Source organism: Monodon monoceros, unplaced genomic scaffold (genome assembly GCF_005190385.1).
Source record: "Monodon monoceros isolate NGI ecotype Baffin Bay Population unplaced genomic scaffold, NGI_Narwhal_1 Super_Scaffold_13, whole genome shotgun sequence".
Classification (NCBI taxonomy): domain Eukaryota; kingdom Metazoa; phylum Chordata; class Mammalia; order Artiodactyla; family Monodontidae; genus Monodon; species Monodon monoceros.
The window spans coordinates 14,099,150-14,122,427 of NW_021703769.1; the positions used below are offsets into that span (position 1 = coordinate 14,099,150).

Consider the following 23,278-nt stretch of genomic DNA (forward strand, 5'->3'; position numbering starts at 1 on the left):
TCGGTGCTTTGTGACCACCTGGAGAGGTGGGATAGGGAGGGTGGGAGGGAGGGAGACACAAGAGGGAAGAGATATGGGAACATATGTATATGTATAACTGATTCACTTTGTTATAAAGCAGAAACTAACACACCATTGTAAAGCAATTATACTCCAATAAAGATGTTAAAAAATAAAATAAAATAAAATAAAAAAGAAAGGGGACAAAAGGATGGAACTAATGCATTTTGCCTATCTAAATGCCCAAAGCATCTCCAGCCTTTTCTAAGCCTAGTCCTCCAGCTTCCTGTCACCTCTGTGAATTAGCTACTAGCCTGCCAATATACTCCTTATCAGAGTTGGTTCCTGAAACTTGCAATTAAAGAACCTGCACTGGCAAATGGGGGGGGGGGGGAAGAGACAAAGTATTGTAAAGCTAAAGTGAATGATTTATTCCTTGGATAAATGTGTACTGAGCAGGGCCAGGACTACCGTGAAGCAAGTGAGATACCCAGAGCACAAAATTTAAGGAAGCTTTCACTCAACCCCCTCTCCTCCCAAAAAATCAGTGGCTTAAAGAACAAGGATTACTTCTCTTTCACATGAGGGTATGAAGCGATCTAGAATTGTTCCAGGTCAGCAGGTAGCATTCTGCTCCATTCAGGGACACTGACACTTTCTATTTGGTGATCCTATCATCCCCTAGCACATTATCATCGTCACAAGGCTGGGAGAAGGGGTTTTGGCGGACAGCTAGCAGACTCCACGGAAGTCATTGCCCACGTGGAGCCTATTTTCCAGCAGATTCTATTCTTAGTAATAAAAGGCTGCTGGGGAAACATACTCACAGACTAGAGAACGAACTTATGGTTACCAGGGGAGGTGGGGGGGGGAGAGTTAGAGAGTTTGGGATTGACATGTACACACTGCTATATTTAAAATAGATAACCAGCAAGGACCTATTGTATAGCACAGGGAATTCTGCTCAATATTATGTAACAACCTAAATGGGAAAAGAATTTGAAAAAGAATAGACACATGCATATGTATAACTGAATCACTTTGCTGTACACCTGAAACTAACACAACATTGTTAATGAACTATACTCCAATGTAAAATAAAAAGTTTTTAAAAAGTGATAAAAATATAAAAGGTTGCTGGGTATAAGCCCTTGGGGGTTCAGGGAGGGAGAGGTGTTTATGGGCTGCAGTAAATGGGGAAGGCAGGAAGAAGTGGGAGAATGTCCCCGAAGAGGGGAATTACAGGAGTTACCCCTGGAGCCTGGGAAAGGTAAAATGAACTTGGCCTGTCATCTTGCAGTGGGGCAGGAAAAAGATCTGCTAGACGAAGGTGGAACTCTCATGCCTTCTCACAACCCAGTTTTGTAGTCAGAAGATGAAATTGGGAATGAGGAAAGCTGGACCTGAGTTCTAGTTCCTGAGTTGACCTCAGGTATACTCCTTAACCTTGCGAAGCCTTTGATTTTTCTTTGTAAAATGATGAGGATGATAACGTCATCAACAATAATAATTCGGGCTTCCCTGGTGGCACAGTGGAGAATCCACCTGCCAATGCAGGGGACACGGGTTCGAGCCCTGGTCCAGGAAGATCCCACATTCCATGGAGCAGCTAAGCCTGCGCGCCACAACTACTGAAGCCCATGCTTCACAACAAGAGAAGCCACCACAATGAGAAGCCCGTGCACCACAACGAAGAGTAGCTCCTGCTCGCCGCAACTAGAGAAAGACTGCACGCAGCAACCGAGACCCATCGCAGCCAATAAATAAATAAATAAATTTATTTATTTTTAAAAAACAGTAATAATTCATTAATAATTAAAAAGAAGAGTATGAATAATAACAATGTTGCTGTGAGGGTTCCACAAAGCAATGGTCTGTAAAAGGCTTTGGTAACCAAAGCACTGTAGACTGGGGGTGGGCAACTTACAGCCACAGGCCAACGCCTATTTATTTTGTAAATAAAGCTGCATTGGAACACAGTCACCCTCATGGGTTTACATTGTCTGTGGCTGCTTTCACACTACAACAGCACAGCTGAACAGTTTTGACAGAGACTGTATAGCGAAAAGCATTCACTATCTGGATATTTATGGAAAGTTTGCTGGTGACTTCTGCAAGGGCTGTAGTGATGTTAGCTATTACTAAGCCTCAACCTCTGTGAGCATCGTTGTATTCACCAGTAAAAGAGGACTAATAAATACCATCTTCAGTTCCAAGATGTTTTGAGGATCAAATGAAACAATATATGTAAAACTGCTTTTCAGATGCTTTGCAGACTGTGAAGTGCTATATAAATGGCAGTCGTTATTTAGTGTCTTTGCTGAGTATCAGTTTCATTATTGAGTCTCTCCCTTGAGCATCTATAAAACGGACAACAAAATACCCACCCCTCGGGGTGGTTGTAAGGATCTGTGAGACAAAATGGTTAGAGCATAGACTTTAGAATCAAACAAGCACAGGCTGGCCTCTTGCTCTGCCCATCACTAGTTGTACGATCAGGGGACCCACATAACACCTACATCAGAGTGGCTGTGAGTGTAAAGGGACGTGGCACGAGTGAGGCGCTGGCGCAGTGCCCAGCCTTGTTCCGATCTGCAGGTGCAGTGACGAATACCACCTCCCACGGGTCCCTACCAACAGTACAGCTGAGCTGTACCCCTCTGCCTCTGCTCCGCGCCCACCGTCAGCCCTGGGTGCCGGTATAATTAGCTCCGGCTCGGTGGTGAGCAGCCGCGGCTGCTCAAAGCCTCTGACACGACTGTCACCTCCCACTCAGTTCTCCAAACCACACTTATCCCACTGTTGAGTGCGTTACATGCGTGCTGGGCACCGGGCTGAGTGCCACCAGAGGACATCTGAGCCCTCAAAACCTCTGATTTATGACAAGGAACACGGGCTGTGCCAAAAGAAAAGTTTCGGGGAGCGATGGGGGGATGGGGGGAAAGAAATGCAGCCTCTTGCGTTTGCTGAGAAATCCCATTCTTCCAAAACCCATAGCCCGCGGCGGGGGAGACAGCCTGTGTCTTTAAGAGGCCTCCGCTAGCAGGGCGGGGACCGGCGGCTCCTCGCTCCCAGCCCCGGCAGCTGGTCCCGCCCTCTTTTGAGTGACAGGCAACCAACCCAATTGAAGAAGGAGAGTTCAGCGTGACGGTGAAATGGAGCAATAGGAGCCCGGGTCGGCCTGCGTGGGGCGGGGCCCCGAGAAGGCGGGGCCGGCGGAGGCTAGTGGAGCGGCGGGTGAGAGACCTGGGCGCGGGAGCTGGGCCTAGGTCGGCTCCCTGGTGAGTGTGGGACGCGCCGGGGGTCGGGGCGCGCCAGGCCGCGGGGAGGGCCCTGGCCCGAGGGACGCGGGGCGGAGAGGCCGGGCCGGGAAGTAGGCGGAGGGCTGCGGCCTGCTTCTGCCCAGGGGCCTGGGGGGCTGGAGAGGGCCGGCCTGGGATGCACCGCGCAGGTTCGACAAGCCCCTGAGGGGTTGCGACCCAAGTGGGTCCGCCAGGCCAGAGGGTCACTGGGTCTCCGACCCAGAAGGGTCGACGACGGGTGGGGAAGAGGGCGGACCAGGCCTAGAGGAGCGGGGGCTGGGCCGGGTAGGGGTCGCGGGGTAGGGGAGGAGGAGGGTGGGAGGATGAAACCCGGGGGCGAGACGAGACGGTGCGGGGAGGGAGGGTACGGGAGAGGGACCAGATGGGAGAGAGCTCGATAGGAGCCCAAAGAGTGTTGGGGCTGGGTGGCACCCATCCGAAGCCTCGGAGTCTCCCTTGACATCGCCACCCCCTCCTACACACACAGACACTGCTCATCACCCCGCCCCGTCGATCCGGCCGGCTCAGTGACCCCCCCCCCAGACCGTCTACTTGCATCTCCGCCGCTTCCTCCTCAGTTCAGGCATCTCTCGCCTCTTACCTGGATTGATGCAGTGTCCATAACCGATCTGCACACAGGCACTTGCGCCGCTCCCCAGCGGGCTTCGCACCGTGGTCAGAGGGATCTTTTCAAAATACAGATCAGATCCGGACGCTCGGTTGCTTGTAACTGGCTGGCTTCCACCTCCTGCAGGGCCAGCCCCAGATCCTCACCCAAGCCCTGGAGATGGAATCCCACCGACCTCTCCTCCCTAGTCTCAGTCTACTAACCCCTCTTGCCCAATTCTCTTGTCACACTGGTCTTTTCGTGTTCCTTCTACATACGAAGCCCTGGCCTAACTCAGGGTCTTCACCCTCAGCCTTCCTGCTCCCTGGGCTTATCTTCCTCGCCTGGCTTATTCCTGTCAACTCCCCTTTATCTTTGAAATCTCCACTCAAGTATCACTTCCCCAGGAGGAGTCCCTGGTCCTCGATTCCCCCACCCAGTGAATTCCCCACTTTCATCACCCTCTGTACTTCTCCTTCACAACACTTGAAGAGCTGCGGTTTTACATTTATTTATGAAAATATTCATGTCTGTCTGTTCCCACCAGATAATAAGGTCCACAAGGAAAAAGATAGTGTCTGCTTTTGCTCCTTGTATCTCCAGCATCTTGCCCAGAGCCAGGCACTGTAAATATGTACTAAATGAATGGAGGACTTGGCTCTGGTAGGAGGAACAAGGTGTGAGTCGTCTCTGATGTCCTACACAAAAACTGTGCCAGGCTCTGTGCTAGAATAATGCTGTCCGATGGAAAGATAATGCAATATCTGTAGTTACAGAATTTTTAGTAGCCACATTAAGCAAAAAGAAACAAGCGACATTACGTTTTGTAATATATTTTACTTAACCTAATAGATTCCAGAATGATATTCTTTTGACATATACTCAGTGTTAAAAGCATTATTAATATTTCACATTTCTGTGTGTGTACTAAGCCCTTGAAATCTGGCCTGTGTTCTACACTTAGAGCCCATCTCAGCTCATGGTAAACACATTACAGGTGCTCAATAGCCACATGTAGGGGCGAGCAGTGCTAGAAGCTTTACATACCTGTGGCATTTAGTTGCCTTTAACCTTTTGAGATAATTATTGTTGTCTGCATTTTACTAGTAAACGTAATGAAGCTCCTAGAAGTTATGTTGCCTGCCAGCAACCATCCTAAACTTTGTGAGGGGAGGAGGCAAGGTGAGGACCAGGACCTCCATCTGTTCATGTGGAGTTTGGTCCTTCTGTACCCTATGCTGCCTCGAGAAGGTGCCAGGGGAGTCTGGGGGTGCAGGAAGTGGGGGCTAAACTAGAAAACAATGGCACCTGTGGGTGTCTGCATATTCGGTTTCATCCATGAAGAGACAGTGTGTCTGGGTGCATCAGTACCACCTGCCTAGGTGGCTCAGGAACAAGTGGATTTGATGCAGTTGAAGAAAAAACCTGCAAGGCCAGTGCTTCTTGATCCAGTCACCGGAGCTCAGCACATTCAGCACCAACTCAGCCTGGTCCCGGCACCTGGGTAGAAAAATGTACCCAGGCCGCAGCATCTTGTACAGGGCCTGAGTCAACAGTCTGGCTGTTCAGTTCAACAGTTGCTCACTGAGTTGAGGTCCCCACTCCCGTGAGGCCAGCACTGTTCTAGGCCATTTAGGGTGGCTGGGGAGTATAGATCACAGCCCTCATCTTCAGGACGCCTACTGGGTACTTGGAAAGACCAGACCAGACCACAGAATGATTAGATGAGGTGCAGGACACCGGGCGGTGTAATGAAGAACCGGAGACGGTGGTGTGCAGAGGCTGCAGTGGCTGTCTAGGCCACGCTGGGTAATGTGTTTCCAAGTGCGGATTTGGATTCCTCTGCAGGGGTAGGGGGGTACTTCGTAGTTGGCTACAGTTCCCACATAGGTGCTGCTTGGCGTATTTACTTACCCGTCTGACTGCTTAAGCAGCCAGAGTTTGTAAACCCATTAGACATACTGGTTTTAATTGAGTCACTAGAAAAGATTTGTTGAGCACCTGTTATGTGCCAGGCATTGTATAGGCCACGCTCTGGAACTGACTATGAAGCTCTCCAAGGTTCTTCTGCTAGGAGAAAAATAATAATAATAAGAATTTTATATTGATTTTCCTCCCCGATTGCCTTCACATATGTTCTCTCATTCTGTCATCAGTATACTAAAGCCTGGCAGGTAGGGCTTTTTTATGCCAGGGATACATGGTTACAGTGCTTTTGCAACTTCTTCAAGTTCACACTGTTGGAATTCTGCTTACTCTGTGTCAGGTATTATGCTTAAATGATTTACGTATATAATCCCACCCAATGTTCACAGCAACTTTATGGAGTAGGGTTGATTCGAATCCCCATTTAACAGATAAGGAAATTCTTAGAACTGGGATCCAAACCTAGGTCTGTTCCACTCCAGAACACAAGCTCCTTACCTCGTTAAGTTACTCTGCCTCGCTAGAAGGTCAAGGTTGGACGAGACCTCCTCATGCATATCAGGACCTGAAGTCCGAAGAGGCTTGTGCTCATGGCAGAGCTGGGCAGTCAGGTCCCCTGTGCTGCAGGGGCAGGACTAACCCAGAAGGGAGCGCCAAGGCCTTCTTTGGTTCCTGACTGCTGGTGTGGCCTTGCCAGCTTCTCTGGACCTCAGTTCCCTTATTTGTAAAATGAGAGGCTTGGCCTGGTTTTGCAGTGAGAACAATGCTGTGTGGTTGGGGTCAGTATTGAAGGAGTCGGGCCCCCAGCCCGGGGTTTCAGTCATAACCCAGGGCTTCTCAGCCCCGCGCACCCCATGCCCACACAGGCTCTGCCTTCCCGCGGCAGCCGCGGTCCCGTGAAGGCAGACAGTACTTCTGGTTCATCTGTGTTTTCCACTTCAGTTTCTGTTTCAGTTCCAGAAACTGAGGCAAGTGGACTGGAAACACAGACCCCTTCTACGTCCATCTCGATGACTGTAGGGCCTTGTGGAGTTCTAGGCAATGGCTCGTCCTCTGTCATTAGAGTTTCTGTTCTCTTTTAGAGGCGGTCAGGTCTAGGGGCATCCTGGAGGGTATTTTTGGTGTGGAATTCTGTGGGCACAGCTGTGTGCCAGGCACGGTGGGCAGGGGAGTAGATGCGGACTTGATGAGTCCCTGCCCTCAGCTAGCAGCCCCTGAGCTGTGGCTCCCAGCCCTGGCTTCCCATTAGATTCACCTGGGGGTGGGGGCTGGGGGGTGGTTTGCAGTGACCTGGGTTGGGCACGGATGAGGCACAGCCAGAGCTGAGACCCACTGGTGTAGAGTCTGCACCTGGGGATCTTGTTTGAAGGCAGGTTCTGATTCAGGGGGTCTGGGCTGGAGTGGGTGATTCTGTGTTACAGGCTCCCAGGCAACATCGGTGGTGCTGGAGTGCAGATCACCCTCTGAATAGCACGAGGAAAGGCTGCACATAGACAGTTATGAATCAGTGGGATTGTGACAGTGTGTGTAAAAGACGGGAGGGCAGATGAGGGCGCAGTTCATTTTGTCTGAGGGGAGAGGACCAGGAAGGCCACACAGAAGAGTGACTGAGCTGGGCCTTGAAGCTCGAGTAGAAGTTTGGCAGCTGGACCAGGTGGAGGGAGTAATGGCAGAGGCCCCAGGAAGACTTAGAAGAGCCTGATGTTTGGGGGAACAAGGTGGTCTGCTGTGGCATTCGGAGTATCTGTGAGGGCGGTCTGAAGGCCATGGTGGGCCTGGAAGGAGCTGGTGCTCTCCTGCGGAGTCTAAGCTCAGTTCTGCAAGGATAGGGACCTTGCAGAAGGTTTCTAAACCGAAGAGGAGAGCTGAGTGCTTCTTAGGGTAGGTGTTACGTGAGAAGAAGCCCAAACAGTTACCCTGTTCCCACGCCCTTCCTCACTGCCCTTGTGGCTCTAAGTTAGTGGCTTTTAACTACGTGTTTGGGTGAGTCTTGTGTCCAACAAATTTCAACGGAAGGGAGAAATCTCAGCTGCCATTGGTATGATGGTCCATCTCGGTGTTTCTAGCAGTAAATGTCAGGACCTGACTCTTCGAACCCAGTTTCCCTCCCTGTACCTTAGAGTCTCACCCTCATTCAGGGGTCCGAACTAAGGGAAGTTAAGTCACTTCTCACTGCAGAAGATTTCAGAGGGAGACGCCTCTGTTGAGATTGTGCTCTCCATTAGAAAGAGGGTTTGACCTCTGGTTGCCTTCCTGGAGCGGTGCTTTCTCTTGCAGGAAACATAAACCAAACTCACCCATGCCTCCCCCACCGAATCAGAAGCAAAAGAGCTGAACAAAAGCACCCGTCAATCCTTATCCTTAAAGGAATGAGGGGAGGAGAGTGCGGAGCTGGAGTCTTCTGGCCTTCCTCCCTCTGAATTCCTTACTAATGGGGAGGGATTGTCTTTCACTTCCTTTCCGCTGGGCTCTCAGAATCCATCTCCCTGGAGCCGTCCCTGCAGGGGTGATTGATTGATGGAGCTTTGTGGGGCCTTTTGTAACTGTGCTGATTTTATAAGCACACCTTCCAGAAGCCACTTAAAGAACACTCATTGGAGACACGGAAGGTCCTGTTTTTCTCTTGTTTCCCCGACTTTGCCTTTGAAAACCTGGGCTTTCATTTTCCTGCCTTAGAGTATAGAATTATCTTCCCCAGATCAGTGTGTGCCTCTCTCCTGTTTGGTGACATTTAGAGCTTTCCCAATCATCTTTATATCTGTAATACTTGAAAGGGGGTGGGAGGGTGGGATGCAGAGTCGTTTAATCAGAAGGGGTTGATTACTTCTTCGCCTTCTGGGCCTGGATGTGGAACCACCGCTCCCTCATCTTGGCTGTTTGCTCTTGAACTCTATAGTGACGCTGAATGGTAGAGCGAGAGGCTATTTATAACCCTGAGAATTTTGCAGTGTTACTGAATTGCTTCGACCTAATTCCCGCTTCCTTTCTAAAGTGAAAATGAAAAGAGTGAGCAAACGAGAGCTGAAAGGGCTCCCCACAAGGAGATCCTTTATCTGGGGACTGTTACCTGGAGAATAGTATTCTTCTAGTCTCCTATCTCCCAACGTTTCCATAGGGAGAAAAGCGGAGGGATGTTTTCCCCCATCTTTTAACTAGAGTCAGGGGTGCTAAATCTGATTTTCCAGTGAGACACGTCCTAATGTTAGATGTGAAAACAGTGAAAATGCTGTGGAGTTGGAAGGTGGTGGGTCGAGGAGGGAACACACAACCAGAGTGCTTCCTGCCCGTCCACTGCCATGTGGAGCCGGCCCTGGTTTGTAGGAGTTGAGGAAGTCAGAGCTGTTGGATTTGAGCAGATGCTCATGGAACCGTAACCGTGTGCCAGGCGCTGTGCCAGCCGATGAAGCTGCAGGGTTGGCCTTGCCCCGGGGGAGGAGAGAGCTGTGGGAATATAAAACTATAATGGGGTGGGACAGGAGCCGTCACAGAGCTGTGGACAGAATGCCACAAGAACACGGGCCCGTCCTGTTTCACTTTGCTAGAGAAATGGGGGTGGCGTGAGGAACTAAGACTGGTACAGAGAGGAAGTGACATCTGAGTGGGGCTCTGAAGCTTGAATATGAGCTCTCCTGACAGCCGAAGGAAGGAAAAAAATGCAAAGATACAGAGGAGGAGGAGGAACATGGGCTGCCTTATAGAAACAGCAAGTAGTCCAGGAAGGTCTGGCTAGACTGTGAAGGGCTGGGCACCACACAGGGGAGTGGGGGTCACCTTCTTTAGACAGTGGGCTCCGTTATCTGTCACAATGGTGAGCTCTTGTCGTTGGTCTCTGAGCCCTGGTGTGCTTCATCTAAAGGTCCAGGGAACCCACATCCTCCACTGAGCGCCTGCTGTGGGAACCGTGCCACCTGCTTTCACGTGGCTTTCAAACAGCCGGACTGGCTGGGGTCAGATTCTGGCCGTGCCACTTACTAGCTGTGTGACACTGAGCACAGTACTTAATTTTTCTGCGCCTCTATTTCTTTTTAAAATTTTATTTATTTATTTATTTATTTATGGCTGTGTTGGGTCTTTGTTGCTCTGCGCAGGCTTTCTCTAGTTGCGACGAGCGGGGGCTACTCTTCGTTGCGGTGCGCGGGCTTATTGCAGTGGCTTCTCTTGTTGCGGAGCACAGGCTCTAGGCATGGGGGCTTCAGTAGTTGTGGCACGCGGGCTTAGTAGTTGCGGCATGAGGGCTCTAGGGCGCAGGCTCAGTAGTTGTGGTGCACGGGCTTAGTTGCTCCGCGGCATGTGGGATCTTCCTGGGCCAGGGATCGAACCCACGTACCCTGCATTGGCAGGCAGATTCTTAACCACTGTGCCACCAGGGAAGTCCCTCTATTTCTTGTCTATAAAACCAGGATGATACATCACACAGGGCTGCTGTGTGGATTAAATGAATTAATATGTGTAAAGCCCTTAGAACAGTGTCCCAGCACTGGGTAAATGTTAGCTAATGCCATCATCCTCAGGAAAGGAAGTATCATGTAGAGGGAAGAGAGCCAACACCCAGTCCTGAGACCCAGTTCTGATGTGATTTCTTTCTTTCTTTTTTTGTGGGGAAGAGGTGGGAAGGAGACATGTGGAAGATACGTTTCTCATCCCATGTGAACTTCAGTTGCCTCATCTACAATGGGATGACTTCCAGGGTTCGGGTGAGCATCAGTGGTAATAATGCTACAGACGTGTGATCAAATGTAAAGAGGCTGTCTGCACATTACTGTTACATACAGGATGACTTGCCATAAAGTCACCACAAAACTGAACTGTTTTAAACAAACCAGACTTATCTAAGTGGGTTTTGCTCTTCATTATTTCAGCCCGTGTTAACCAAGGGCCTGCTCAGTGCTGTCATCTTGTGCCTGTTAGGCTGCTGTCTCTTCAGCCCTCCATTTAGAGCTCCTTCAAAGCTGGGGGGTCACCCTTAGGCTTAGGCTTTTTAGTTGCAATGAGTAGAAACGCAGGCTAGTTTAATTGAAAGGAGTTTTATTGGCAGGAAACAGGGGAACTTCAGGTACCCCAACTGTAGGAGGTGTAGCCATGGAGTCTGGAAAGTCTTCAGACACAGGCTTTTTCCACCTCTTTCTGGGACTTTGTGGTTTCTGGTTTCTGGCCTCCACTCATCCACACATTTCTGGATTCTTCTTGCTGAATAGCTTCCTCTGCAAGGCTCTTGGTTTTTGCTTCTTGGTATCTTTGGCCTGCCGCGGTACCTGCTCTGAGGCTGACTGTGACCTTTCTGCTCCAGGGCCCATTGTCATCCATCTCCTTTAGTCTGTGTCTTTAAGCTCAAGAGAGAGAATTGGATTAGTCCAGCTAAGGTTGAGTGTTCACCTCGGTCCTGTTGGCTGTGGCATGGGTGGCGAGAGTGCCAGGACACATGGGCTGCCTGGGCATATTGGGAAAGGGCAAAGTCACGGAGAATCGGGGCTTATAGTATCTCTGGAATAGTCCTGGTGGTTGCAAATCCCCGTGCTTTAAAATGGATATGAATTTTTGGAACATACAAGAATCACTCAGGGCTGACTTTAATAAAGAAAGAGATAGGGACTTCCCTGGTGATCCAGTGGTAAAGAATCTGCCTTCCAATGCAGGGGACGTGGGTTCCATCCCTGGTTGGGGAACTAAGATCCCACATGCTGTGGGGCAACTAAGCCTGCGCGCCACAACTACTGAGCTCATGTGCCTCAACGAGAGAGCCCGCATGCCGCAAACTACAGAGCCCACACGCCCTGGAGCCCGTGTGTCACAACTGGAGAGAAACCCGAGCAGACTGTGCACCCTAACGAAAAGATCTGTGTGCTGCAACTAAGACCTGATACAGCCAAAAAAAAATAAGGAAAATAAATAAATATTTTTAAAAAGAGAGATAATCAACCTAGGAAATGCCATGTGGTGTCCCAGTAAAGTGGAACTGTAAAATAATGAACTTTAGCTTTGTTTATCTCCAAAGACAGTATCCAGAAAGGAGTTCTAGGGACTTCCCTGGCAGTCCTGTGGTTAAGACTCCGCTTTTCCAATGCAGGGGTTCAATCCCTGGTCAGGGAACTAAGATCCCACATGCCACGCACAGAAAAAAAGCAGAAACAAACAAACAAAAACAAACAGAAAGGAGTTCCAAAAAACATGATTTGTTTCTTAGCAGCACCACTGAAATAAGGGTGTAACTTCTTTTGGAGAGGGACATGTGTACATCACCCAGACACTCAGTGTTGGAGCTGTGACTAGGTCCTGAGTCCTCTGGCTCTGAATCCAGATGCTTCAGCAGGGAAAATCATCCCAGCCCAGCGCTCTTCCTCTTGCACCTACACTGCCTACTTATTTTAAGAAGAAGAAGAAACTAAACTAAATAACAAATGGTCTTAAAGGCCATATTGTATATTGTGCATTTCCACATATATGAAGTACAAAAGCAGGCAGAACAAATCCATGGTGTTGGAAATCAGAAACAAGTTGCCTCTGGGAGGGCTGGCAGGTGCGGGGTTGACTGGAAGGAGGTAGGAGGGAATTCTGGGGGTGTGAAAATGTTCAGTGTCTTGTTTTGGGTGGTGGTTACGGGACGGTATGTGTATTTCTATTTTGTATATATATTTATATATATACATACATATATACACATAAGCTCTGCATTTTATTATTTGTAGATTGTATCTCAGTCAACAAAAACGATCTCACAACTGTACAGTCATACCTCCTAATTATGGCAGATTTAGATAAGGATAGGGACTCCTGCCCTAGGCATCCTGAGATTCACGGTACCACCCCTGCTTTGCTGTGTCACTGGAGCAGAGCATCTCAACCAGGACTTCTTCTGATGGGCCCGTTTCTTTTCAGAGGTTTGTTGTGTGTCCAGGCACATAAAAATTACATGTGAGAAATTCTACCTGGAGCTGCAGAAGCTGTGGAAGCTCTCAGGGCCATGAGACCGGCGCACTTCACCCTTAGGCTTGATTTAGTTGCAGTGAGCAGAAATTCAGGCTAGCTCAGCCGGAGGTGGGGGTGGGTTGGGGGTGGGTAGCACTGGCCAAAGTCAACTCCATGTTCTGTCACCTTCACTGCTTGTAAGCTGGGTGAATTGGGCACCTTAACCACACTGAGTTTCAGTTTTGTTGTCTTCAAATGGAGGTAATCCTGTACTGCCTACTTCATGAGGCTGCTGGGAGGACTCAACAGAATAAGTGATGGCACGTTGAAAACCATCTCTTCTGTGCTGCCATGTTCTGGAAGTGCTGGTATTTTTGACAGTCGACTTCTGAAGCACCCCATCCTGGTCAGGAAATGGCCGGGAAAGCTTCCCTCTTTCTGAGACTTGTGGGTTTGTAGGGGAAGGGACTTGTACCCCTGTCACCAAAGAGGTTAGTACTTACAAGGCTGTGAGAAATAACAGCTGTGTTTGGGCTGAAAAATTGATGGCCTCCACAAACACCAGCTCAGCACAGCTATGCCGCATGTTCCAGGAGAGGCGGGTGGTCTCCATTAGTGAGGCGTGGATTGTGGGCAAGTGGCTAAATCTGGGGGTGCAGGAGAAAGGCCTCTTTCGTGAAGAGAGAGGCCTCTCCTGAAGCTGCAGGCATGGAGTGTAAACACACATTGAAATAATCCATCAGCGGGGTGACTTCCCCTCATCAGACCTTGGAGAGAGAATGCTTTAGCTACTGCCTGGAACACCACTAAGCTCACAGAGTTGCCTAGGATACCAGTCACGTGGGCCCATCTTCCAGACTTGTTCAAAATGATTTATTTTCCTTTATTTTGGAGAGCAGTGGGTCAGAAGTACTTCTGAAGCCTTGTCCTCCGATAGTTGGGCCTTTGTATGAGGGTCCTCACCTCCCTATACTTTTGCTCTCAGCAGCTCTTGCCTTTGGCAATTGGGACTAAAATAGCATTTCCTGTCCCGCTTCTCTTCTCCATTTTCTGAAGTCTGTGTCATCCCACACGGTGGAGGCTCCGCGTTGTGTCCCTTTGCGGGGGGAGGAGTGGCAGCAATAAGTAGGGAGGAAGCAACAGAGCATGTGGCCAGGCCCTGCTGACTCTGGAATCTTCCCGGGATGACTGCAGAGCAGAGCAGGCTGGCTGCTTCAGCTAACTGCTCAGCCAAGGAAAGGCTGTGTCTGTCCTTATCAGTCTCAGGGCATAAGCTTCTCCCTCTCAAGGCCCCAGGACAGGACTTTGCAGTAAATATTCTCTACTCCGGGGTCCTCCTGGCCCTTCACCTGAAGTGTCACATTGGCAGATCTTGCGGCTGGCTTATCTGCAGTTGGTAGATAGGTTTGTCCCTTTTCTACTTGCTGATTTAATCTAAAGAGACAAAATGTCCAAGGAAAGGTTGTGGCATGATCTAGAAGAATTCAAACCAAGAAGTTCTACATGTTTCTTTGGACATTCTCTGTCTTCTGATTTTCCAAAATGTATAACAAGAGTGAAAAATGAAGGCAAACTCTGACTTTTTCCTTTTTTCTGATTCTTTTCCCCAGGCAGCTGTGTCTGTGTGTCTTGGAGAAGCAGGGCCCATTGGGAACGATGCCACCACCATCAGACATCGTCAAAGTGGCCATCGAGTGGCCAGGTGCTAACGCTCAGCTCCTCGAAATCGACCAGGTAAGCTCTGGAAGGGAGCAGCGGCGATGCAAGGGGAAGGACCCAGGGAGTGCGTGGTGGGGATGTCTTTAGGGGCGGGGACCACTGGCATTAGGAGTAAGACCAGCAAAAGGAAAGCCAGGCCCTGTCCCACCCTGTGGAAGGCTGGTCACCATGGCCTGGGAGAGGCTTCCTCTTTGAGAAAAGCTTTCAGAGAAGAAGTCCGTGCTCAGGCCTCAGGATGACCCTGCCTGACCGACCCTCTCATCAGGACCTTGGTACTAGCAGGCTGTGGCTCCTGGTGAAGGATCTCTCTCTTTCTCTCTCTCTCAGAAACGGCCCCTGGCGTCCATCATCAAGGAAGTTTGTGATGGGTAAGTTGAAACTGCCCCTGTTTTGTATGGTGACAGGCTAAAAACAGAGGAGCATTGCCAGACCTTGAAAGGAATTCTGCCCGAGGATCTGCAGTTAGTCGGGTCCCCAGTCCGGGGCTTTTGTGGATCGTTGTCTTACAAAGAAAGTATAGCTGGTGGGGATGTCCCTAAGACCTGTCAATCTTTAGTTTTTCCTTTAAGCCCAGGAATGCCCCACCTGAGGTCCTGGTGGGATCTGAGACCTGCGCTGAATTATATGTGCTGCCTTTTGTGGTACCAATCTTTACAGAGGCTGAGGAGGTTACTGTTCAACATCTCAACCCAAAGCTTTGGGGTTTTTTCCCCTGTACATCAAACAGACCGCCCAATCCCTCAGTCAACTCTGCTGAAAATTATTTATTTGCAGCTTCTAGACAGGCCCACAGGCATGGCCACACAGGCTGTACTGTTTTTCTCTTACATAGGTGGTCACTGCCAAACCCGGAGTATTACACCCTCCGTTATGCAGACGGTCCCCAGCTCTACATCACCGAACAGGTTAGTACAGGGAGAACCCAAACTAACACAGGCCTTGCTCTGGAATGAGCCACCCCGGGGGCTGGCGCTGTTTGCCCTCCTTACATCCAGGGAGCTTCCACTTCCTGGGTCAAGAGCTGCTTCCTGGGCAGATCAGGGAGCATCAGCCCTTGTCCTCCTCTGGTGGCTGGAAAAATGTGGCTTCTGCTTCCTGAGAGGCGCTTGAAATGGATCTTAGAAATTCTTTGCCAAGAAACAAGCAGGAGAGGAGGCCCTGACTGAAGAGTCTCAGTTACAGCTACTTTAAAAATGACAGAAAGTTCTTGTTGATTCAACTTGCTTGCACAATTTTAATATTTTATCTTAGCTACTCTTTTTTTCTCTTTGCTACCCAGACTCGCAGTGACATTAAGAATGGGACAATCTTACAGCTGGCTATCTCCCCGGTAGGTATTCGGCTTTCCTTAGGGATTCCTTTATTTGACAAGCGTCTGTGAGCACCTACCATGGGCCAGACTCTGTTCTAGAAAGTAAGACTTGGGGGTTAAAAAGTCAATCTTTGCTCTCACAGCCTGGTTGGGAATAAACAAACAAATATAAGGCCTCTCTCAAGGGTCCCGAAAGAAGGTTGCTTAGGGAACTCAGAAAAGGGTCCACCTAACTCAGACTGAGAATTCTCAGAAAGCCCTTCCAGAGAAGGGGGACACTTGGCTCAGATGTTGAAGGATAAGCAAGAAGCAGCTGAAGAAAGAAGAAAAGGAAACGTATTCCAAGCAGAGAGATGTGCTTTGTTTAGGGGAGGCGGGAGTGATGGGTGGCCGAGGGCCTGTAGCCATCAACCAGAAGCCAGTGAAAGGTTCCTTGGCGGCCTGCTTATGGGTCGGACTTTATCCAGAAGGGAAAGATCATTATTGTGGGGACGTTGAAAGATTTTAAGCAGGAAGCTATGTTATGCTTAGGTTTATATTTTATGAAGATCCCTTCAGTGACAGTGTCGAAGATGGGCTTGAAAGAGGAAGGTTGATGTAGGAGGAATCTTCAAGAAGCTGATGAGCAGTGTCAACAGCCCGTGAAGGCCGTGGCCGTGGCGATGAAGTGACGGGCAGGAAAAGTGTTTGCAGGTGAACTTGGCGAAGAAGGCAATACGCTGGCTGTGGAAGCAGTGCGAGAATGCAGGCTGGCCCCCTGATTCCTGCAAGAGCAGCCCTTCCGGGTGACTAAGGAGGCACCCACAAGGGTAGAAAGAAAACAGGCGCTAGAAATGGCTTAGGAGCTGAGGGCAGGGAGAGTGTCCGGATGGAGGATGGGTTGGTCTGCAGTGAGCAGAGAGAAGGTAAACTGAGGACAGAAGAGCGGTCCGTTGATCTGGGAGGTCAGCCGGTTGCTGGGGCAGCTGGGTGGCAGCCAGATCGCAGTGGGTTGAGTTTAAGAGGTGACAGAGCGAGGACCTTGTGTTCCCCATGTTATCGGGAAGCTTGGTTTAAAAGGAAGTAGATAGAGAAGGTAGTAGCTCGGGGATACGGAGTTGAAAAGATACGCCTTTTAAAAAGAGGTGGAGGGCTTCCCTGGTGGCGCAGTGGTTGTGAGTCTGCCTGCTGATGCAGGGGACACGGGTTCTTGCCCAGGTCCGGGAGGATCCCACATGCCGCGGAGCAGCTGGGCCCGTGAGCCATGGCCGCTGAGCCTGCGCGTCCGGAGCCTGTGCTCTGCAACAGGAGAGGCCACAGCAGTGAGAGGCCCGCGTACCGCAAAAAAAAAAAAAAAAAAGAGGTGGAACATTCACGTGTGTTAAAGTCAAAAGAGTTTGACAAAGATACAGTGAAAGGTCTTCTCCCACTCCTGTCCCTCACCTACCCAGCTGTCCACCTCCTCTGACCCTTCACGGTTGTTAACTTCTGTTGCAGTTTTTTATGTGTCCTTGAAAATACGTTAAGATGCAAGAGAGGACGGTTGCCAGTGCGGGAAAGGGGGGGTGAGTGACAGGGGCAGGACCTTGCTGCCCACAGGACAGGGGAGGCCCACAGCCCAGGGGAGGGATTTGCCCTGACGGCTCGGCCTGGAGCAGGACCAGTGATACGGGGGTAGTGTAGGTAGGTTTGTAGAAGGGCTGCCGGAAAACGGAGGGCATGCTGGCCCCTGTTCTCTTGGTGAGGTGACAGGCTGGTCCATCTGAAAGGAAGGGAGGTGTGGAGTAATAGCAGCTACATTGGCTGAGCGCCTGGATTTTGCCGAATACTTTCCATATATGGTATCACTTAATCTCGACAAACCCCATGAGATGAGTACTCTTGATAGCCCCATTTTTCAGACCAGGAAACTGAGACTCAGAGAGACTAAATAACCTACCAGTTGTCGACAGCTCAGAACGCGGTGCAGCTGCCTCTCAAACCCAGGTCTGGGCGACCCCAGGCCAGTGTTCTTGGCACTTCCTGCTCCTGCCCTCCTCCTCAGCTCTTCTCGTCCTAAGGACTTCATTTCTCCTCCCCAAGCTCGGCTAATTTAACGTGACGGCCTGGGAGCTGCACACTTTTACAGAAGTGCCGAAGCATTTTACGGGCCTCGCGCGCAGCGTAGCTGACTTTCCCAGAAGCAGGAGGCACAGGAGGTGGTCCGGAAATGCTGTCCCGGGAGGAGAACTGACATTTGGAGTTGGAAGGCTCTCAGTGTGATGCAGACCAGCGCTCTTCAAATCGTTCCGTCCTGTGACCTTTTCTCGCAGCGCACACGTCCCTCACCATGGAGGTGAGGGAGGGTTTCTGTGTCCTCGCGAGCAGCGTGCCGTTAAAGGGGAGAGACGTGGGTAGGCCCGACTCCTCTGCAGCAGCGGTACCTGGGCTCCGTCGCTTGCTTAGCACTGGAAGAAAAACGAAGACCCCCGGGGCGCTTGTGCTCTCCAGATTCTTCCATTCCAACCGAGAATATTAAAGTAACACACGAGAGATAGAGAATGATGGAACGGTAAGCTGTGAGGCACGGACTATAGAGTGAGTAAGTTCAGCAACAGGAAAGACCAGTGAACATGAGAGGAGGGGCGTCAGCCGCAGTCGCAGGAAGGATGCAGGTGCTCCCATGGGAAAGGTTCACATGCTCGGGGGAGGCTCTGTCACCAGCCGTCATTTTCAAAAAGCCGTTTTGAAATTAGCTGCTTCTAGCCCCTTGGTATTCTTAGTTTCCCCAGGGCTAGCACTTTGAGGAACAATGATACGGACTCTGAGGGAAAGTGAAAAAAACGCATCAGGCTTATCACAGTTTCAGATTGAATCAGATTTCATTCTCCACCCACTGTAGGAACCCCTTCCATAGCACTTTGTACAGGTGCCTGTCCAGTTTTCCTTGATTGCTTCCAGTGACCGAGAGCCCAGTATTCAAGAGACAACCTCTTCCACTGTCTGACGGCTTTAGTTAATATCAATAGAAAACTCCTATGGTTACCAAAGGGAAAGGGGGTGGGGGAGGGATAAATTAGGAGTGTGGGATTAGCAGATACACACTACCATATATAAAATAGGCAAACAACAAGGTCCTACTGTATAGCACAGGGAACTATATTCAATAATCCTGTAATAAACCATGATGGAAAAGAATATGAAGAAGAAAATATACATACACACACACAGACACGCATATATGTGTATAACACTGCTGTACACCAGAAACTAACAAAACATTGTAAATCAACTATACTTCAATTAAAAAAAAAAAAGAAAAACTCTGATATTGAACTAATATCTGTTTCTTTGTGACTTGCCATAGTTAGCGGATTGTCATCTCCCAGATCTCTCTTGTATTCCCTCGGTGGGAATTTTTTTATTCCATAGACCAGAGTGGTACAGAAAGGATACACATAACTGCAGACCGGTCTCATCGTACTGGTGATTCCCTGATTGATCCAATAAACATGTATTTAGCAAATCTGAAGCAGTGTGAAGAGCTACTTCTGTCTCGGGCTTGGGAGTCCACAGGGAGCAGATGGCATGTGTCTTGTCCCTGGTCCCGCAGTCCCGGGCCGCACGCCAGCTGATGGAGAGGACCCAGTCATCCAACATGGAGACCCGGCTGGACGCCATGAAGGAGCTGGCCAAGCTCTCTGCGGACGTGACCTTCGCCACCGAGTTCATCAACATGGATGGCATTGTTGTGCTGACGCGGCTTGTGGAAAGCGGAACCAAGCTCTTATCCCAGTGAGTGTTGCTGAGGTCTCGTTTAGGGAGCTCTCGAGAGATTTACGACACTCCGCAGGGCATCCTATGCTCATTTCCATTGAGTCAAATGAGCTTATTGAGCTCCTTCTGCATACAGAGCAGCGTGCCCAGCACCAGGGTCCACACAGAGGGGTATAATTCACTATTGTGGTCCTGAATCTTGTAGTCTAGTTGGGCTCTCACAAATTCAGTGATGGTACAAAACAGTACTATGCTGAGTGACGTGAAAGTCGGGGCTCTAGAAGTCAAGAAGAGAGAGGTCAGCTCACGGCTGAAATTATTTCCGGAAAATGACCGGCCTGATGGAAGTTAGCAGACTGTCCATTAGCAAGTAGAACAGGTGTCTGTGTGTCTGTTCTTAACCACACCCCTGCGTCCCTCCCTCTCCAGTCACCTCCCCACTCCACACACAGGCTCCTTATACAGAGACATGCAAGGGCCCTCCTCTGTGTTTACCGGGGCGTATCCCCACCCATCCGCTGTCTCCCTGTCACCCATTTTCACGGGGGCAGGGGGGCGTCCGGAACTTTGCAACACACTGCAAGTGGCTTTGTGGTACTCCAGTGCCAAGGTGAACGTGGCGGGAAACTGCCAGGCCTTTATCAGCAGTGAGTAAACAGATGTTTACTTTGTCTTCTAAGCCCACAGAACCTAAGCTGGCAGAGAGGGAGTCAGAAACCTTTGAGTTGATGGATCAGCTACTGAAATTTTTAGCCAAACCGAGCAGCTAGTCTTGGGTATTTGTTTTAAGTCTTGGATTCTCCGGCTGCACGGAAATCTCGAAGCCTTTGGCTGCCATCAGCACTGACCTGGACGTTCCGCAGTCTCCCGGGAGTGCGGGGTTGGACTGGCCTTCGTCTCCTCTTTAAAGTGGAGGTGATACCTCCCTTGCCATATTGTCATGAGGAGTACTGTGGATGAGAATGGGTCAGAACATGCTTTGCAAATGGAAATATAGTTTGTAAATTATAGAGCACTGTACAGATATATAAAGGTTGGCGTGTGTACAGAGCAGAGACAGAGGGGAGAAAACATTTCAGCCCTCATTCTCTGTCAGCTCTGTGGTAGGGTTTCGCATGCACTGTCACCCTGTCGTCACCACAACGCCCTGAGGTTAACGCTGTGAGAGGAGCTCAGTTTCACAGAGAAAGAAATAGAAGTTTGAACAGATAAAATTTGCACAGTTAGTAGGTAGTTGAACCCATGGCCAGAGTTCATCCTCTTTCTCCTGTGCTCTGCCGCCTCCCAGCCTAAAAGTGAACCTGGGACGTAAGCTCCCTTGGGTACCCCACCAAGTGCTGGGATTTGACAAGGCCAAACCCAGAAGCCTTTCCTTTGGTGATTCCAGGGAAGAATCTGCTCCACACCTAGCTTAGGTGTGTGCCAGGCGCTGGCTCACAGTGGCGTTTGCTGATTTCTCAGGTGGTGCTTACGTTGAAATCCGTCCCTATTGTGGCTGCCTTCACACCTGTGCTCCCCAGTTTTGAATCTTTGTATTGTTTTGTGTGTGTTTTGCACATGTCTCAGCTACAGTGAGATGCTGGCATTCACCCTGACTGCCTTCTTAGAGCTCATGGACCATGGCATTGTCTCCTGGGACATGGTTTCAATCACCTTCATTAAGCAGGTGAGGCCTCCAATGTCCCGTCTTTCCTCCCTCCGTCGCCAGTTGTTCTCTAGGCTTGAGGGGAGGTGCGGGCAACACAGCTGCTCCAGCGAGGGTCGGCGTTCTATCCCCGAGGCCAGGTTTTTCATCCTCAGGCTCCGGCCTTCCTGTGGCTCCTGGAAGGTGTACTTTGTTACACTCGCAGGGCCTGCACTGAGAAGATGGAACTGGACTCCCGGAACTGATTATGGCCAAAGTGGAATTGGATCGTCAGTGAGACTCGGGATAGCGTGCAGCCAGCCAGCCAGCCAGCCAATACCATCCCTAAGTCTTCTGACCTGCTTCCTGAGCCCTGCCTCCTCTTTGGATAAAAAAAAAAAAAAAAAAAAAGTTCATTTCATTTGCCTTCTATTTATTAATCTGCCTTCTGTTTACAAATCTGCAAGGTAGACTGTTTGATTGTCAGATGAACTCAGTGCGGGGGGAGAAGATACTTCTAGTTTTATCCTCCTTTCTTCTAGAAGAAGGGGCAGTATCACCTCAGAAAACTGAACTAAAACCAATGAATGCTATATCTGCTGACCTAGAATTACACCTGTCATTGGCTTGGGACATTGAGAACTTCCCAGTGCTGGAGATACTTAGGCACAAGTGAAATGACCATGTGTCAAAGATGTTATAATGGAGATTGAGAAAAGGGATTAGATTATAAGACTTTGAGGTCCTTTCTATGTCCCCGAGTCTGCTGTTCTGCGTGTGTATAGGGACAAAATGTATGTCCGGAGTACAGTACATCGAGAGCAAATGAGATCCCAGCATCAGTAAAACCCTCTGCTTTTTACCCTCGGCTTTTTCATGCCTGAACCCTTATTTTGAAAACAAAAGATTAAGCCCTTAGGTTTAACGAAACATAGTTGAGTGGATGCTGTAATTTGAAATTGAGTTATCCATGCCTAGGGACTCCCTGGCACATTGGCCAACATAGCAGATACCATCGTCCACCTGGGGACAACTGTCCAAATGTGGGCAGCACACCTAAGAGGAGAGTCTGGGGGCGGCGGGCGTCCGAAACCTAAGCCTTCAGCTCTCTCGGGCCCTGAGCTTCCTAACTGACTTGCCCTCTCTGGCTTTAGATCGCAGGGTACGTGAGCCAGCCCATGGTGGACGTGTCAATCCTGCAGAGGTCCCTGGCCATCCTGGAGAGCGTGGTCTTGAACAGCCAGAGTCTGTACCAGAAGATCGCAGAGGAAATCACTGTGGGACAGCTCATCTCTCACCTCCAGGTGTAAGTAGAGACCCTGCCCCAGCCTCCCTTCCCTGCCTATTCTCTTCTCCCCTCTTACTCTGTTTAAGTCTTCCAAACCTACTGCTTTGCTTGTACTCTGAGATGCTGATCTGCTTGTTCATTCACTCATCACCTCTTCCACACTACTGCCAGAATTCCTCCCGAAATTCAGACCTGGTCATGTCATGCTCCCGCCTGAAATCCTCTGTAATTCTCCTTGCCTCTCAGAATAATGTGAAGTTTTTCCCAATCTTCCTGTACCACCATGGTACCAGACAGAATTAGATGCTTTCTCCTCTGTGGGCCAAATAGTTTCTGTTTGTACCTATGATAATCATATTTATATAAAATACTGTATTTTTATTATCTGCCTCCCATTTTAAACTTTGAGCTCTCTGGGAACAGGGGCCAATCATTTTTGTATCCCTTGTTTTGATTTAAGTAGAAGCTCAATTAGCATTTGTTGAAAGAACTCTTGCCGAACTAACAGTATGCTGTTGGGGGTAGCAAGAAGTATTGTATAGGATGTGAATTCCAATCCAGGATCTACTGCAAACTAGGTCTCTGCCCTCAGCAAATTACCTAATCTCTTCCGGCCTAAATTTCCTCGCCTCTAGACTGAGGTTAATCATCCCCACCTCTCAGACTTGTGAGGATCAAAGAAGATAAAAGGTCCAGCATAGGGGCCAGCACAGGATAGGTATTCAATAAATCGAGGAGGTTTTTTTGTTTTTTGCTTTTGTTTGTTTTTTAAGAAGCTTATCACATCCTAAAACATTTAACAGATAATAAACAAAAGCCAAAGACAGATAAAGCCTTTGGAGCACTGTTTGTCTCCTCCCCA

The 23,278-nt window shown here is 49.6% G+C and overlaps 1 protein-coding gene across 9 annotated transcripts in view; it reads left to right on the forward strand.

Annotated features, from left to right (window-relative positions):
* Positions 1-3,221: 3,221 nt before the first annotated feature.
* The window catches only part of ELMO2 (engulfment and cell motility 2), a 38,339-nt gene continuing 18,282 nt past the window's right edge, over positions 3,222-23,278 (forward strand). Inside the window, exons 1-8 of one of the 9 annotated variants that reach the window (XM_029219818.1) lie at positions 3,222-3,281; positions 14,349-14,472; positions 14,785-14,825; positions 15,290-15,362; positions 15,737-15,787; positions 19,341-19,522; positions 21,071-21,170; positions 22,283-22,434. In XM_029219818.1, the coding sequence (XP_029075651.1) occupies positions 14,395-14,472; positions 14,785-14,825; positions 15,290-15,362; positions 15,737-15,787; positions 19,341-19,522; positions 21,071-21,170; positions 22,283-22,434 (677 nt within the window). In that variant the 5' untranslated portion in view covers positions 3,222-3,281; positions 14,349-14,394. Of the gene's footprint in view, positions 3,282-10,044; positions 10,530-12,554; positions 12,711-13,912; positions 14,049-14,122; positions 14,143-14,348; positions 14,473-14,784; positions 14,826-15,289; positions 15,363-15,736; positions 19,523-21,070; positions 21,171-22,282; positions 22,435-23,278 lie in introns of those variants that run through there. The other 8 variants (XM_029219823.1, XM_029219819.1, XM_029219820.1 and 5 more) reach the window with 8 other exon arrangements.